A 16,129-nucleotide genomic window follows, 5' to 3' on the forward strand; every position below is an offset into this window, starting at 1 on the left:
TTCGGTAATTTATGCGCCCTCATCCAAAAAAAGCTGCCACTTACCGAACTAATCATCATCAGGCTGATTCCGATTCCAATTCCGAGTCCAACTCCTGCTCCTGATCACGTCACGTGTCCTCCTCATTGGCAACATTGTTCTTGTTGTCGTCGTGGTTGTATTGTTTATTGTGACAATTCTTGTCAGCGGACCAAGCAAATGTCAACGGCACATTGATGGATGTTCCTCTCCTCCGGCAGAAGCGACTGTGCCCGCTCCAAAGGCAGTTGAAGCCACCGCCGCCAGGTGATGGTGATTCATGGCAATTGTATGCGGTAGATGTGATGGTCAAATGCCCGCTGCCGTTGTTTGTCTCCGCCTTTTTTTCGCTTTTTATTTGTGGTTTCTTTGCGGTTGAAGTGCCTGCAAAATGGATTGAGAATGGATGGATGGAGGGGTCAGCTGAATAAGAGATGCAGTGCTCGGAGCTGTTAACGGATAATTTTTAATGAGCTTTAACATTAACATTGTGGCCAAGTGGAGGGAAAGGAATTTTTAAGCAAGAGTTACTAAAAGTTTATATAATGAGTATTACAAGGAAGGATCGACCTTAAAGAACACATCTCTACGAATCTATTAAACGGATAATCAACTAATTGATTGCACTCAATCAAAAAATAACGTTATTGACATAATTAAATTTAATTTGACAGGTCATTTATGATCGTCAAGATCTTGCACTTGCGTTACAAATGATTAGTGACCCCCATTTATGGATATTACTTTACGAACTACAATAATTTCCACTATGTTCTCCTTTAAATAGGCTGAGCATATTGCATTCAGAAACAGCTGGCAACAAGTGTTCATTCAGCTAGCCGAGAAATTCCCTTTGAAGTGTAACAAGTAGCGAGTGAAAAGTCAAAGAGGGTTAAGTTCACATGCACACACGGCCGAAATGAAAATAAAAGAAAAGCCGCCCGCCTAAACGACCCATATTTTGCGCCGCTTCCTGCTGTCCTTGTGTCCCCCAAAAACCCCCACACACTTAACCCCTTGAACTAACTAAGGAAGCAGACGTGAATCAATTGCCGCGCCCTTTGTTTTTCGCCGCCTCGAGTATATAAATTAGCATATTTCAAAGGCCAGCAACAACAACAAAGGAACGAAATTGCAATAATTGGAGTCCTTGACAGGACAACAATGACATGGGAGAGAGAAGGACGCCGAGAGAGGATGGCGACACTGCACCAGTTTCACTTTTGTTGTTAACCCTTTGATGTTCAGCAGAAGTGGCACTCGGTCGTGTGTCCTTGCCACAGCAGCAAAAACACAAGGATGCTGCTTAATCAGTCTTTAAAGGCCAGACAGGCAGTCAGGTGTCAAGTAGCCATCAGGGGTTAAGTATTAAATCCATTAAACGTTCCAAGAACCCGTCGATTTGACGGAATTTGTACTAGTTAAAGCGTAAACAATTAGATTGTTTTCATTTGATTTCCATAATTATAATCTCTAATTAAATTTGACAACGATGATGTGCTTACTCGTAGTGTGCTAAGTGAACCGCAAATCGGGGATAACAAAGACATTCTCTCGCATGCGATAAATGCAACCAGAATGAGCAGCCCTGCCTCAATGTGTCCTGTGTGTTTTTGTTGGTGCTTGCATCCTTTGATGTATTCGTACTTTCGCCAGCCAGTCGCTGAGCCAGGAATCGGCAAATTCACCCTCCAACGGAAAGGCACGCGCACATTCCACATCCACCTCCCAGCGAAAGTCCCAGGCCCACACCACACGGCACATCCCGTGGATCCGTAATTCCCAGGATAACACGCACAGGACAACGAGGCTGTTGACGAGGACGATGCGAGGACAACGAGGACGAACGACGATGTCGATGGCGATGGCGATAACAACGAAGCCAGCCTCCGTTTCAAATATTTCAATTTTAATTTGCATTTAGAGGCTGGCGAGCTCGGCTCTCGTCTCATAGTCGCGCGACTCGCTTTGCTGGCAGGACGTTCGTGTCCTGCGTCTTCCGTGCGATAAAAATAAAAGCATCCCAAAGCAATTACATATTAGTTGAAGTTTAAACAGAAAAGTGCTACGAAATAATAATCTTAACATCGTATTCGAATCAATTGAAAATAACCCTCGTTAGCGTTATATACCAAAATCATGTTTAATTAAAATTAAAAGTGGAAAGAATATGTAATATGCTAATTTTATAACTGTCCTGCAATTCAAGAACAAATCAGTAACCGAATCAAAATTCGACATGTAATAATAAATTAAAATATATAGTAAAACAAAATTTAATTTTTCAAAAATAGGAAATTAATACAAAGTAAAAATTAAAAAAACTACCACATAAGCACTTTATGTTGTCTATATTGATTATTGCTTATTACTGAAAAATTCTCCTTAGAAGAACCATTTTAATCTATCTAAAAACACTATAGTTTATTTAAAATTCTTTTACTTAACATTAAATCCAAATAAATAGTAATCGTCATTGTGAACTCGTTTAACACACAATAATTTAAAACCCTCCTAAAACCGCAAAGCGAATCAAATCAAAGTACACAAACCACCCAGAAACAGAAGCAATAAAGCAAACAAAAACAAGGAAAGACCTTATGCAAAACTACAAGAATCCAAAACTTGTATTACAGACCAATCGGACAAGCCCAGTCTCCTCCTGTGCCAGGCACAAAAAAACGATTGTAAATGGGAAAAAATAAAAAATAACGATCGTAACGACAAACATTACGAGAAAACGATTTTTGCCAGTCCGCCAGTAGCCACGGAGTTGAGCTCAAAGTTGAAAGCCAGAGCAGATCGCAGAATAGTCGGTCTTTGGCCTCTGGTCAAGTGGAATATTAAATTAATTTAGAGAAAATTGTGCTGGTAACAGAAAGGAAAAGTCGCAAAGAACGATTTTAATTAAATAAAAATATTAATCACGAACAAGTGCAAAAACCAAATAATAATGCTCTAAAGAAAATGATTTCTTATTAAATAACTACCTTTTCTAAGAAGCACCAAGCTAAAATTAAAATACGAAAATAAAAGTATATTCCAGTTAATTTCCAAGCTTAAAATACAAGAAAGTCTAAAAAGTCATTTCGATACTTTTTAAAATAAACATACAAAAAGTGATATCTAATATACTCAGTGAAACTTTTTCCAAAAACTCAGAATATCGAAACTCTTTGTTTTAATTTAATTATTAAGAATAACTTTTAACTTTTGTCCTCCAAATACTATATTTTAGAAACACAACATTTTTAGCACTTCTAAGCCGACAAAAAAAAAAATGTGAATATATCAAAAATTGTTTGAAAAACGGAAAGTAATCAAAAGTTAACGCAACATGTGAGAGACCAACGAAAAACAGTTTACTTCAGTTCAAATGAGCTCTACAAAATGTTTCCTGCTCCTTGGCCCCAGCGAACGAGTTCAAAAGCCGCTGCAACGACCAAAACCACTGTGCCCAGTGATAAATTGATTAACGAAAATGCCGTGCAATTAAACATTTGGCCCCAATTGTATGAAAATTTATGCAAATCAAAGCCGAGCGATGACTGCGTGGCGAGCAACATCAAAAGGCCACGAGCAGCAGCAACTGCCGCAGCAGCAGAAGCAGCAGCAAGAAGCAGGAAGCAGCAACAGCAGCAGCAACAACCTGGTTGCCACACCGGCCACATCGCGCCATTGCAATTTGCATTTAATTGTTGTGATTATCTTGGCCTGCTGCACACGCTGGTGAGTCTCTCATCTATCCTAAGACCTAAAACGAATCCATCACCATTCTTCATTCTCCATTCGCGAGCTTGTAAAGCAAAACTCGTAGCTGTAAAATGCCTGTCGACATATTAACTCCCTTTCCAGTCGCGGGCTCATTACGCCGTGTTATTTGTGGCGGCCTGTTGGCGGGTTAATTAATTAAACGACAAGCGGCAACAGCGACAACAGATTAATCAATCGCCGCAGTGCGCCCGAGAAACAGCTGTCAGCCGAAGGTGTTGGCATAATTAATATCGATCTAGTGATAGGCCAGCGAAATTAAGCCAACCTAATTGTGCCCGATTAAGTCAAGATTGTTCGCGGTTGTGGGAATTACGAGGTGGAAAGCAGACTGTTTTCACCTTCATGCATGGATTATTATTTTGGGTCGGCGGGAGAGCATTGAAAATGAGATGGGAACTAATCTAATTGTGAGATAAGAAGGTGTTCAGAGGCACCCAAAGATCACACAAAATATTATAAGTAATAGCTCAGATACTCAACATTTTTAAGTTTAGTACCCACACAATGATGCATTGATTAAGCTAAACCATTCCTCGCAAGCAAACCTATTTGGCGGCCATGCCACAAAAATGGCAACTTACATGTTAGACCATTCGCAACAACGACCGCCATTTTGGAAGGCCGCAGCTTGCCACAAATGAAATTGCCAACGGGAGCCCGTGGTCGCCTGCCCCAACGGCAGTGGATGATTGGTAGGCTCCCAATTGCCGGCTGTCGGAGTGGGAATCGAAATCGAAATCGGAATCCCCTCCAATGCTTGCAGTTGCTGAACCACGGGGGCCTACACACAATTGAGCTGATTCCAATTGCAGGGTGGTCCCCGGCACTCAAGCTTTATAATGCGCCTGGGTCGCTTGTCAATCCGAGTCTTCTGGCCAGGCTCTCGATTTTCCATGTGCGCAGTGAGGCGGAGCCGGGAACAGGGTGCATGGATCTGGAGGCAATGAGCATGGAGCAGGGAGCAGGGATCAGGGAGCTGGGATGGATGGATGTTGGATACTGGATGTTGGTTGCATTACTGTGCCTTGCCTGACTGGTTGCCTCGCCTAGTAGTTGCGGCTTGTTAATCTCGTTACTCTCGTTGTTGTCATACACTTTCAAAGGGTACTTTGGTTAAATAGGTCTTAGATCCCAGCAAACGAGAAAAAGGAGAAACCACAATACTCCTTTTTATTTAAAGAACCCTTTACTCAGCCATTCAATATTGAATAAATATTTGTTTTAGATATTAATTTGATTTGCAAGGGTGTCACCATCTTCGAATCAAGAAATGGACTTCAACATTTTCTTGTTCCTTGGGGTTGTCAACATACTTTTTGCTCTGCTCGTTGAGACTGCAGCAGTGCAACGATGTTGCAACTGAAGTGCAGCCTGCAATTCGCTGGCGATGCTGCTGCTCTTCTCGGCGTTGCCTTCGTCATCCTTGTAGTTGCAACGTCATAATTGCAACGCATAATGAGGCGAACACACACACCCACATACAGCGCCATGGTGCGCCACAATTTCGCCCGTTTGAAATGCAAATGAATTGTCGAAGTGCCACGCCTCCGGGTCGGCAGTGCTGCAGTTTGCAGCTTAATTGGGTGCACACACAACACACATCCACACACCCACTGCACACCTGCGCACAGGTGAGGCTGCACTGCAGCGGATTTCACACGTTCAAGGGCTCTTCAGGTGTTTTCTTCTCGCATCACCACCTCCGGCTTGAAGTGCATTTATTTATGAGCCAAAAGCTGCCAATTTGCCACTCGCTTCCGCCAGCCAGCATAATATTATTATGAGCAAATCAATGGTCTCCATGATTACATTGCTTTAGTTATAGTTCATTAAACAAATATTTAACATTTAAAGAATACAAATAATGAAGAGAATTTTGACGATTAATCTAAATATACATTAAATTATTGTTAAAAATGGTTAAACAAATTTAAAGTCCCAAACAACTTAAACTTTTTCTTGCTGAGCAATCATTTAAACAAAGAATCAAAAATATGCGATAATCGCATTTAATAGCCAAAATCATTCGTGGTATATGGAAATGAAATACTTTTATGCCGGATCACCCTGTACGGACGGATTGGATCAAAGACATTCCTAGCTGCGGCTGTGGTCGCCCAAATTCAATCCCCTTCCAGTCGAAACAAACTGTTCAGTTCAGGAATGTCTCCACCAAAGTTATCTGCCCCGTCTGAAATGCTTCAATCTCCGGCTATCCGTCTGTATTCATCTATCTCTGTGTGGGAAACATTGTTTTGCCTAACTGGCTTAGGCTAGCCGAATAACAAAGATTGTGTATATAGTTCGCTGAAGGCATAAGCCGAAAGCGGCAGAAATCCTTGATTTATGCATGGGCTACCGTTTGACAGACCAGGCAAAAATATACAATACAAATATATATATACATATATATATAGCAGAAAAGGGGGAAAAAGTCTGGCTGTGGCGGCGCCTATTAAAGCCTCAATCTTTTTATGGCATTTCAATAGAACTCGGGAATCAGCGAGCGTGAGAAAGGACTGCAGCGGTTATGAAAATCGAAATTAAATTTAGAGCTGGCCAGTTGCCGGCTTTTATCTTGGCCCCAACACTCTTTGTGGCTGATAAGCAAACGTCTTCGCTCCGTTTCGAGGCAACAACGATCGATAAATTTTATAAGCGAATCAATTGCATTGCTATCGCATCGCGTGAAATACGCAAACGAGGAATCTGGGAACTGAACTGGCTTGAAAAGCATGACTCAGAGTCCTGAAACTGGCGATTCATTCACATTTGGTGCACAGGAATTATTTTAGATTTAGTTTGAAACATTCGATATATTATATGCAATATATGATATGTATTTTCATTGCAATATATATATTTTCTACAATAAAAAATTCGATTTTATAGACGTTTTCTTTGTTTAGTTTCAGTGAATCTTTGACTTAACATACATTTTTCGAAGTGTACTGCTCATTCTCTCTTTGCGTTCGCTTATCAGTTTTATTGAAGTCGGCAAATGGCATCGGCAATGGTAACTAAAAGCCATATGCTTTATAAAGCTGTTAACAAAATGTGCATCAGTTTAAATTCTTTATCTGGCGAGATGTCTGGCCCGCATTGCGTATTCGCGTTCGTATCGCAGAAACGTCAGCCAATTAAAATGCATTTTGCCCAAGAAGTTGTTCAGGTTCTTTTATCCTCGCTTCTCAAGCTCGATATATCTTTTACTCCTTTAAATCGCAGCTTTGTTGCTGCGATTGGCAAATAATGATATGGGGACATAACTGTGTTGGGATTTCATTTTATTGGATTCTAATATTGTTTGTTTGCAATCTAGATATGTTGTGAAATTTGAATGCTCGCCAGTTAAATTTAATGGGTTTTAAATCGCACAGATTCTTAAAAATGCATTAAAACCGAGAGCTATTTAAGCCGAATGGTCTGTGTTGCACTAATTTCATATGCAAAATTCACTATTTAAAATGACAAATTTCGTAAATTATTTGAACCTGCTGTGCGGATCTGGCCATCTGGTGATCTGCTGGCTAAATCAACGACTGCAGTTACGCCGCAACGCGAGTGGCATACAAATGAGGCGCAATGCCGATGAGGATCTCTAAATCTTGGCTCTTTGCAACAAAGAGACGTGTGTGAAAATGGCACGTTTATACATTTGAGGCATTTTTGTTCGTTTTTCCTACACGCGACGTGCCACAATTAACCCCGCGAGCAAGAAGCAGCAGAGAGTGAGTCTGGGCATTAAGAAAATATATATTTACCAACGATTTTAAGCTGCAGACGCCAGACGCACATCACGTATACGCCCGGTATTCCTCGCTGCGTGTCGTAGATCGACGCGATTTCGACGCGATTCAACAGCGATGCAAGTCGCGATGTGGCAACAACTTTACCCCAACATCAGCTGAGGTTAGACCTATAGCTAAACTCAGATGAAGTTGTTCAACGTCAACTGGCACTCACTCACATACTACCGCTGGAAAAAAATCGAAAAAAACTCGTATCTGTATCTCTGGCTTAAGATCTGAACACCTCGGCTTGGCTTAACTCAACTTGGCTGACCTTGAACGCTACGGCCCGATCTTAAATGGGTTCAGTCGGGAGCGAAATTGTTAACCCTCCTTATGCACATGGGAAATAATGGGGAATTAACGTTTAGCACATTAGAAGATTTACTTCTTCACCCCAACAAAATATGTTTTGTACTGTAGATTGGTTGCCTTACCTTTTACACTTTTACTTATCACACTTTTTGGAAATTAATAGATTTTCTAAGTACTCAGGATTAGTCATTTCTTTGGGGTTAAGAATCGCTAGATCTAGTTCTCCATTATTTTTTTCGGCTGCTGCAGAGAAGAGTGATTCATGGCCCAGCAATTTGACGAAAGATTTACGACAAACTTGGTAACAAAAATTATATTTAGCTACTGTCTCGAACCCGCTACGCTGTGAATAACTCGATTAAATCTCAGCTAAAAAAAAAAAAGGCAAATTTAATTTCACATCTAGAGAAACGAAAACAAAACGAAATTTAATTAGTTTAGTCTTGTTTTTGGGGTCTCTTCTGCGGTTTGTGCCAGCCACTCAAGGTTAATTACGGTTTTCGAATTGTTGGGTTCACTTTTTCGGGGCATTTATTGCCAACTGCGGTTGCTAGCTGTAATCAAAATTTAATTGGATTTAAAGTTCTGAGAGCAAAGTCAAGCGGTGCTAATCAACATTTTTCCCATCGTTTATGTGAACATTTGATTTAGACTCCTTGCTAACACTATACCCCATTTTGTTGCAGGCTCTATGGCTTGCCGGATGGCCGTGCCACCTGCCGTTCAGTGCCTGGATTGACCAAGGATCAAGTGGAGCTCTGCTACAAGGCCAGTGATGTGACGGCGGCAGCTCTCGAAGGACTCGACATGGCCATACGAGAATGCCAAATTCAGGTGGGAGAATGCCAATAACGATTCCATATGACAATGTTATAATCAAACATATACAAAAATCAAAGATTGGGTAACCAACCATGTAGTAATGAGACATAGTTTGATAGCACATTTTCCCTATATCTAAATGAACTCCTTGCCAGTTGAGTACCATTAAAATTCCCCTATTTTGCCTGCATTCACCCAACAGTTTCAATGGCATCGGTGGAACTGTTCGTCGCTGAGCACAAAGAGCCGCAATCCGCATGCCTCCAGTTTGCTGAAGAAAGGTGAGTTGGCCGAGAGTTTCCCAGGTTCAGGTTGCCGCCGAGGTAGCCATGGCCCAAAGCCATTAAGCTGACACTAAAATGTGCAGTAAGCGTGGCTCAGCTTTCACGCAAACAAAATCGCTTTATGACCGGCCAGAGTCCGCCAACAGCTCAGATTGTCAACGAGTTTTGCGGTTCGGAAAATACAGGGCTCTGCAATTGGCAGGGGACGGATGAGGGGGAAAACATTGCCGGCCCACACGCAAACCGCTAGGAAAAGAGTCTAATTAAAATTGCCCATAGCGGAGACGTTTGGTCAAGCAGACAATGTCCGAAGCTATTAACCGTCGCATTATTAGACACGACATGGCACAAAAGCCACAGCAGCAACACAATCCCAGCTTCTAATGCCTTTCACACGGAAAATAATGAACTTAATTCTATTTAAATTTTCAATATTTAATTTATGCGTTTTTAAGGCAATCTAATAAGTCCGAAAAGCCATACGTTTCATAAGCAGGAGTAATATATATTTTCTAATGCTTTTGTGCAGCTTTGAAACTACATCCATAGTATAATTTTATAAATAAGTTTTTTTCTGTGCACTACTCCCAACCGGACTAGATCGAATTTCTATGGGGCCAAGTAAGAGTGTCGAGTGGAGCTCGTTCTGAGGACCGGGACCCACCATTTTGTCACAGCCCGGTGCATCGCATCGCGAAAACGGCGGCTATGCGAACTTTGACTTTGATATCTTAATCTGTCCGCGGGGCATTGTGTTACCAAATCCGCTGTTGGGAAACCCACGCGACGTGTGCCTCATGACGGATAGATCGCACACTCACTAGCCCATCTAAATACAACAAAGAGGAGCCGCATTCTAAGCCCCTTTTGTTGACCGGGCCAACAAGTAGCGGTAACTCTGATCACAGGCGCCGATCTCGGGTTCTCCACCAGTCGGCAAGAGCTTCATATACCATAATCCCGTTGACTACTGTTATGAGTCATGGTATAAATGTGATGGGGTGACAAACTACTAGGCTTTTCTAACTATCCAAGATACTAACTGCTAATGGTTCGATAGTTAATCATTTAAATTAAAAACACATAGATATGAATCCATTTGAAGTCCTTAACCGTCAACTACAGCCCTGAACTCGGTATGCAACTCATTAAAATGTAAACGCAATTCGGGGAAATAAATCCGGATCCAATTGCCCACTAATTTGGCCAAACACTTGAGCCGTCCTATGGGAATAAGCCCACTTCTGCGAGCAGAATGCTTCATTAGTTAAATTATGCATCATACGATTGCTGTAAAAATGCCAAAGAGGGGGAAAGGAAGATGGCTTGGAGCAGGGTCCAAAGGAAACACAATGGAAATGGCCAAAATGGCGGCACTGCAATCCAGATGCAAACGATATATAGCCGGAGATGTTCGGGCTCGGGAGATTTCTCACAAATTTCAATGCGACAGGCGACAACAACGACAACAGAAGCTGAAAAGCTAAAAAGCTAAAGAGCTAAAAGGGAAAGGCCAGGGGCCTCATCTCGTTTTCGTCTTTCGTACGGCGTAATTTATTTGCATTCATCGTATAAATTATATTGTAAGCAAACCACTTCATTCAATTTCAATTTAAAAAATTGTTATCTCCGTTGACGGATGCTGCCGCATCCACTGACAACAAACAGCCCAGACAAACGAATGCTTTTTGGAGAGCAGAAGACAGGACAGGACAGTCCTGGGAATGGACATGGATATGGGCTGTGGGATATGGGATATGGGATGTGGATCTGGACGCGGATGTGGCTGTGGATGTGCTTGAGTTTGTGGACACGGACAGAGTCCCAACATTGTCATTGTCATTCCTCTGACGTGATTATCAGCATCGTTACCGCTTCCTAATCTGACTAAATTCCGTGAAACAGGAAAAGCTGCCGCTTTTGATTATTAATTTTAATCAGAAATTAATGTATCTGTGACCAAATCATTCCGTTACACAAAATGTGCATATTATTTGCATTCGGGGGCAGCCGAATGGGGCAAATACCAAACCGGCGGGTTAAAGTTAACAACATTGCCGAAAAGACAATGCCGAACCATAAATCTCCAAATGCATGCCACACCAGCAGCAGCAGCAGCACTTCCAAGTAACTCTCGACTAGCCTTCAGCCAATATGGTAAACCCAAGCTTATGTCACTGACATGTCTGAGGATCGTCCGTCTGTCCGTCCGTCGGTCAGTCCACTGTCCGTTTGTCAACCCGGTCCGTTCGTGCGTCCATTAAATAAGGAAGGAACTGCACATAACGAGAGTCAATATTGACAGGCCAACAGCAACGCGTGCAACGATCGCGGCCAGCGAAGACGACTTATAAGGGCAGAAAGGCAGCCACAAAGTCAGGGATTCATTCGATGGACAGTGGACAGTGGACACCGGACGGTGGACAGCGGACCGTGGACCGTGGACGGTGGACATGGAACCTCAACGATGGGGCGACCAAGTGAAACGAAACAAATCAAGTCGCCCGGTCGCCGAGTCGCACAATGACTGACAATCGAAACGGCGCACGGACAGGTCAACTATTTTGCATACATCTACTATAACTTATGGAACTCGTCGATCGTCGCAACGTCGTCGTTGCAGATCGCTGATCTTGGATTGGGTTGCTGCTTCGGCTGCTGCTGCTGCTGCTACCATGCATTATTGTCAATCAAGTGGAGCAGTGAAGGGGTGGAGGCCACTCCGAAAGGCTGCACCACAAAAGTAGTTAAAGGATTACCTACCTACACTTAAACAGGAAGCCACTATATTGAAGATTCACCTTTTAAAATAAAGAGTTTGGGACTTCCTGAACTTACACAATGTCTGATCTTTTACAAATCTTTTTTGAAATTTATAGGAAAAAGAGAAGTCAGGGAAAATTTAATATTTTTAAAATATATATTTCTTAGTGTGTGACTTAGGGTCGACCTTTGTGTGAGGACCTCTCTTTCTCGCTCTCTATCTCTGGGTCCTCTTGGGTTTCTCTCGACTTGTGACAACAAGCGAGCGACGTATGTCGCAAACAATTACTTGGGATTGCGACACACGGTACAGGAGATGGGGAGCGGGGTTGGTCACTGCAGACTCTGGCGGAGATCGAGACAGGTCGCCAAGCCAAGTCCACCAGCCTCCCGATCCCGGGCTTGTGGCCAATTTATGCGCAAGGCGGTGAGAGATCGCGAGATCGGGAGATCGGCCGATCGAGAGACCCCAAGGCATTGTCAAATGTAACTGTTGCCAATGATGTGATTTGGATTTGCAAATGGCCCGAGAGGGGACAGCCCGGCCAGACAAACAAAGCGTGCATAAATCAAGTCCGCGAACGCTGATCAGCGATCAGCGATCATTGATCAGCAATCGGCGATCGGCGAACGGCGATCGGTGATCAGTGAAAAGCGGGAGTGGAGCAGGCGAAGTGAGCTGGGGCTACTGTTCGCTGATGCCTTGATTGATGGCGTCTTAATCGTCAATCAAATGCGCGCTACACACACAATTTTCCATTGCACTTGCACTTCAATCGATCGCTGGAGCCCCGATCTGTACGACAACTTGTCACAACATTGACATTTGCATTCGTGCGCATCCTGAGTGACGGACTGGCCAGCTTGACTGGCTGACTGATTACTTGACAGGAGCCGGAGGGGATCCGCACCCGGATCCGCGACCCCAGAATGATGCAAGCCTGTCACGCTGACATATGTACTCGTACTGTCGCCGATTTGGAGATCTCTCTCTCTTCCTCTCTATGGCTTTGGCCAATTTGGCATTATGCAAAGTGGCGCTGGCCATTTGCATGTCAATCGATTGACAAATGTTGCCAACTTTGGGCCACTCACGGCCATGTCGACCGTGATTAACGTCAGCATTTTTGACAGCCATTTGACAGCTGTCAGCGCTGCATAAGGCATTTCAAATAATGCACTTGAACAATTTTCAAGGGGTTTCCCTATCAAATATTTATGATAATGTTTTTATAAATCCGATTTAATAATATAAATATAACTTTAATTTGAATATATGGAATATGGAAAGATATAAATTATATTAAACAGTTAAACTTTAAAAGCCTTTAATAATTATTTTTGAAGTAACTCCTATTTATTTACAATTTTCGTTTTTTGCCAAGTGCATGCCAGCTTTGGGTGGGTGTGGACTGCATCATTAAAAATGGTCTTGCCACAATCGCCTGGCTTTGGGCTGTTGTCAAAGCTGAAATGCCGCTGAATTCCCAGGGCGGCGACTGCTTCGAATGCAGCGTTAAAAATAACACCGCATAAATTGCAATAGTGGCCAATGATTCCCAGGGGCAGGACCTGCGCGCAGTCCAGTCATTTCGATACCATTCCAAAGATGCTCCACCTCATCGCACTTCTGCTTTCCGTTTTAGGCTACCGGGAGAGTGCGTTCGCCTTTGCCATCTCGGCTGCCGGGGTGGCCCACAGTGTGGCCCGCGCCTGCAGCCAAGGTCGTTTGATGTCCTGCGGCTGCGACCCCACCATCAATCGCAAGACGCTGAACAAGAACCTGCGCCAGTCTCTGGACAAGGAGAAGAAGCAGTTTCTGCAGTACTTGGAGACCAACCAGATTCTAACGCCCGAGGAGGAGAAGAAGTACGAGCGCTCCAAGATCGCCAGCCGCTGGAAGTGGGGCGGCTGCTCCCACAACATGGACTTTGGCGTCGAGTACTCCAAGCTCTTCCTCGACTGCCGCGAGAAGGCCGGCGACATTCAGTCGAAGATCAATCTGCACAACAATCACGCCGGCCGGATAGTGAGTTCAGCTGTTCATTGGAAACTAAGTAGATGAATTTACTTTATAAGTTTTCTTTATATTACCTTTTTGATTCATCATATAATATGTTTAGTAACGAAGATGTTTTCCAACCACCTTTCTAGGCTGTCTCCAACAATATGGAGTTCCGGTGCAAGTGCCATGGAATGTCCGGCAGCTGCCAGCTGAAGACATGCTGGAAGTCCGCTCCCGATTTCCACATTGTGGGCAAGGTGCTGAAGCACCAGTTCCGCAAGGCCATTCTGGTGGATCAATCGAATCTGGGCAACGGGGAGCCCGTGGTCGTTTTGAAACGGGCGCGCAATAAGAAATCGAACGGCGGCAGCGGCTCCGGATCCACGTCGCCCGATCTGGATAGCACGGATGCATCTGGTGGCCACGATGATGGCGGGACAGGCGACTCCGAGACGCGACGGCATGACGAACTCGGTGTGGAGCGGGGCACGCGGCAACCGAGCGCCGATAAGAATGCGGCAAGAATGGCGCGAAAACTGGAGACATCGCTGTTCTACTATCAGCGCTCGCCGAACTTTTGTGAGCGCGATCTGGGAGCTGATATACAGGGTAAGTTAATGTTCGTACTATAAAATTTCTATTTTGTATTGGTTATAATCCCTTTAACGTCCTACCCACATAACCATTGCCTAATAAGTTAATTTACTATTTTGTCTTTAAGAAATGCGTTGCAACTAATTAAAAATGATTTACCGATACCATGCGAGCGATAAATTTGATTTGCCTCTAATAAATAAATCACAAATGCAAATGAACAACGCCAGCAACCGCAAATGCAGCAAAAATTTATTTTTATTTTTTTTTATTTTAAGCGGGCTACCAAACCTGCCACATAATTCACGAAAAAAATGCGACAGCGACGCATGCGCACAGCAGCTCAGTTTAGCTTAGCTCAGTTTGGATCGGATCGGATTGGATTGGTTCGGATCAGCTCAACTCAGTTTGGATTGTATAAAGCAGTGGCGGAGGCTGAAAAGTTGAGGGGGGTTCTTATTTGACATTCTTCAAATATAGGTCTTAGAAATGTTTACATTATAGATATTGTTAGCTCAATTCAGATAGTAAAAACATGAAAAGCTGGATAATAAAAAGTTGACTTTTTGTATTAGCTTTAATAGTATATTGGGGTAATTGTGTACCCTCATTTACGTTCTTGCTTATACTCTGGTTTGGGGGATCGGTCGAAGCTGCGGCACGTTCACATCGAAATCGACGTCTAACTGCCACTTGCAATTTTCGTTGGCCATTTTGCTGTTGACACATTTGCAAATTATCAAGCTTCGCTGCTGCCCCGCCAACTGCCAGCAGTTTAAAAGTGTTAATTACGACGCAAATTTATAATTAATCGTCGGCTTAGCCAGGTAGCTCCAGCTTCAGCTGGAGCTCCAACTGCAGTGAACTGGGGGAGCAGCCCATCGGGCGTTTTGATTCATGTGCCCGTGTCCGGTGTCGTGTCTATTCAAATGATGGCAATTAACGCTGGCAATTATCGTCGGCCAAACAATTATGATACTTTGTTTGTGCTTTAGTTTAATAGTTTATTTATGGTCTTTTAATTGCTTGTCCGACAGTAGGAGGGACTAACTGCCATTTGGCGATGGATTGGTATTTGATGAGAACGCACCACTAATATTATTAACTTGTTATTTTTATTGCTCTTTACGGATAAATATATTTTTAGAAAAAGACAAACATGACTAATCATTAAAATTTCCGCACAGGCACCGTGGGACGCAAGTGCAACCGGAACACCACGACCAGCGACGGATGCACCTCCCTCTGCTGTGGGCGTGGCCACAGCCAGGTCATCCAGCGGAGGGCGGAGCGGTGTCACTGTAAATTCCAATGGTGCTGTAATGTGGAGTGCGAGGAGTGCCACGTGGAGGAGTGGATTAGCATATGCAATTAAGGACAATGGACGCAGGACGAAGGACGATGGAGCGATGGAGCCTCAGCCACATGCATAAGAAAAGACTTTTCTTCATTCTCACAGAACTTAACACACAAAGAAATCAGTATTACAGAAAAAAAAAAACATAAAGTACGCAATAGGGCAGACATCAATAAACAACGTGTGTGAATGCAATGCCTAGTTTAGCAATCTCCAGCCATTTGGAATACTTATAAATATATTTTGTAAATACGAACAATAAGATGCATAATTAGTCTGTCAATCAGCTGACTTTCACTCGCATTGCCCATTTCCCTTTCACCTGGCATTTTGCCCACCTGTGTCGCTGCTTTTGCACTTTTGCACGTGAATGTCGCCGCCGCTAATTGAATTAGCCAGCTAAATA

At 43.3% G+C, this 16,129-nt stretch overlaps 1 protein-coding gene across 1 annotated transcript; it reads left to right on the top strand.

The window, feature by feature from the left end:
• The first annotated feature begins 2,200 nt into the window (after positions 1-2,200).
• LOC117141449 (protein Wnt-10b) lies at positions 2,201-16,081 on the top strand. The gene is made up of 7 exons (XM_033304906.1): positions 2,201-2,259; positions 3,257-3,747; positions 8,585-8,732; positions 8,923-9,001; positions 13,414-13,796; positions 13,922-14,381; positions 15,554-16,081. Exons 2-7 carry the CDS (start codon positions 3,533-3,535, stop codon positions 15,739-15,741), a joined length of 1,473 nt encoding a protein of 490 aa, XP_033160797.1. The 5' UTR covers positions 2,201-2,259; positions 3,257-3,532; the 3' UTR covers positions 15,742-16,081.
• The last annotated feature ends 48 nt before the right edge of the window (positions 16,082-16,129 follow it).

Source organism: Drosophila mauritiana, chromosome 2L (genome assembly GCF_004382145.1).
Source record: "Drosophila mauritiana strain mau12 chromosome 2L, ASM438214v1, whole genome shotgun sequence".
Lineage (NCBI taxonomy): Eukaryota > Metazoa > Arthropoda > Insecta > Diptera > Drosophilidae > Drosophila > Drosophila mauritiana.

What these genes read in the sequence shown, in the direction of transcription:
- LOC117141449 (XM_033304906.1), top strand. Translation starts at nt 3,533, where the DNA reads ATGAAAATTTATGCAAATCAAAGCCGAGCGATGACTGCGTGGCGAGCA. An exon ending in CTCCAGTTTGCTGAAGAAAG is followed by an intron (nt 9,002 to 13,413) that starts GTGAGTTGGCCG and finishes TTTCCGTTTTAG; the next exon opens with GCTACCGGGAGAGTGCGTTC. An exon ending in ACAATCACGCCGGCCGGATA is followed by an intron (nt 13,797 to 13,921) that starts GTGAGTTCAGCT and finishes CCACCTTTCTAG; the next exon opens with GCTGTCTCCAACAATATGGA.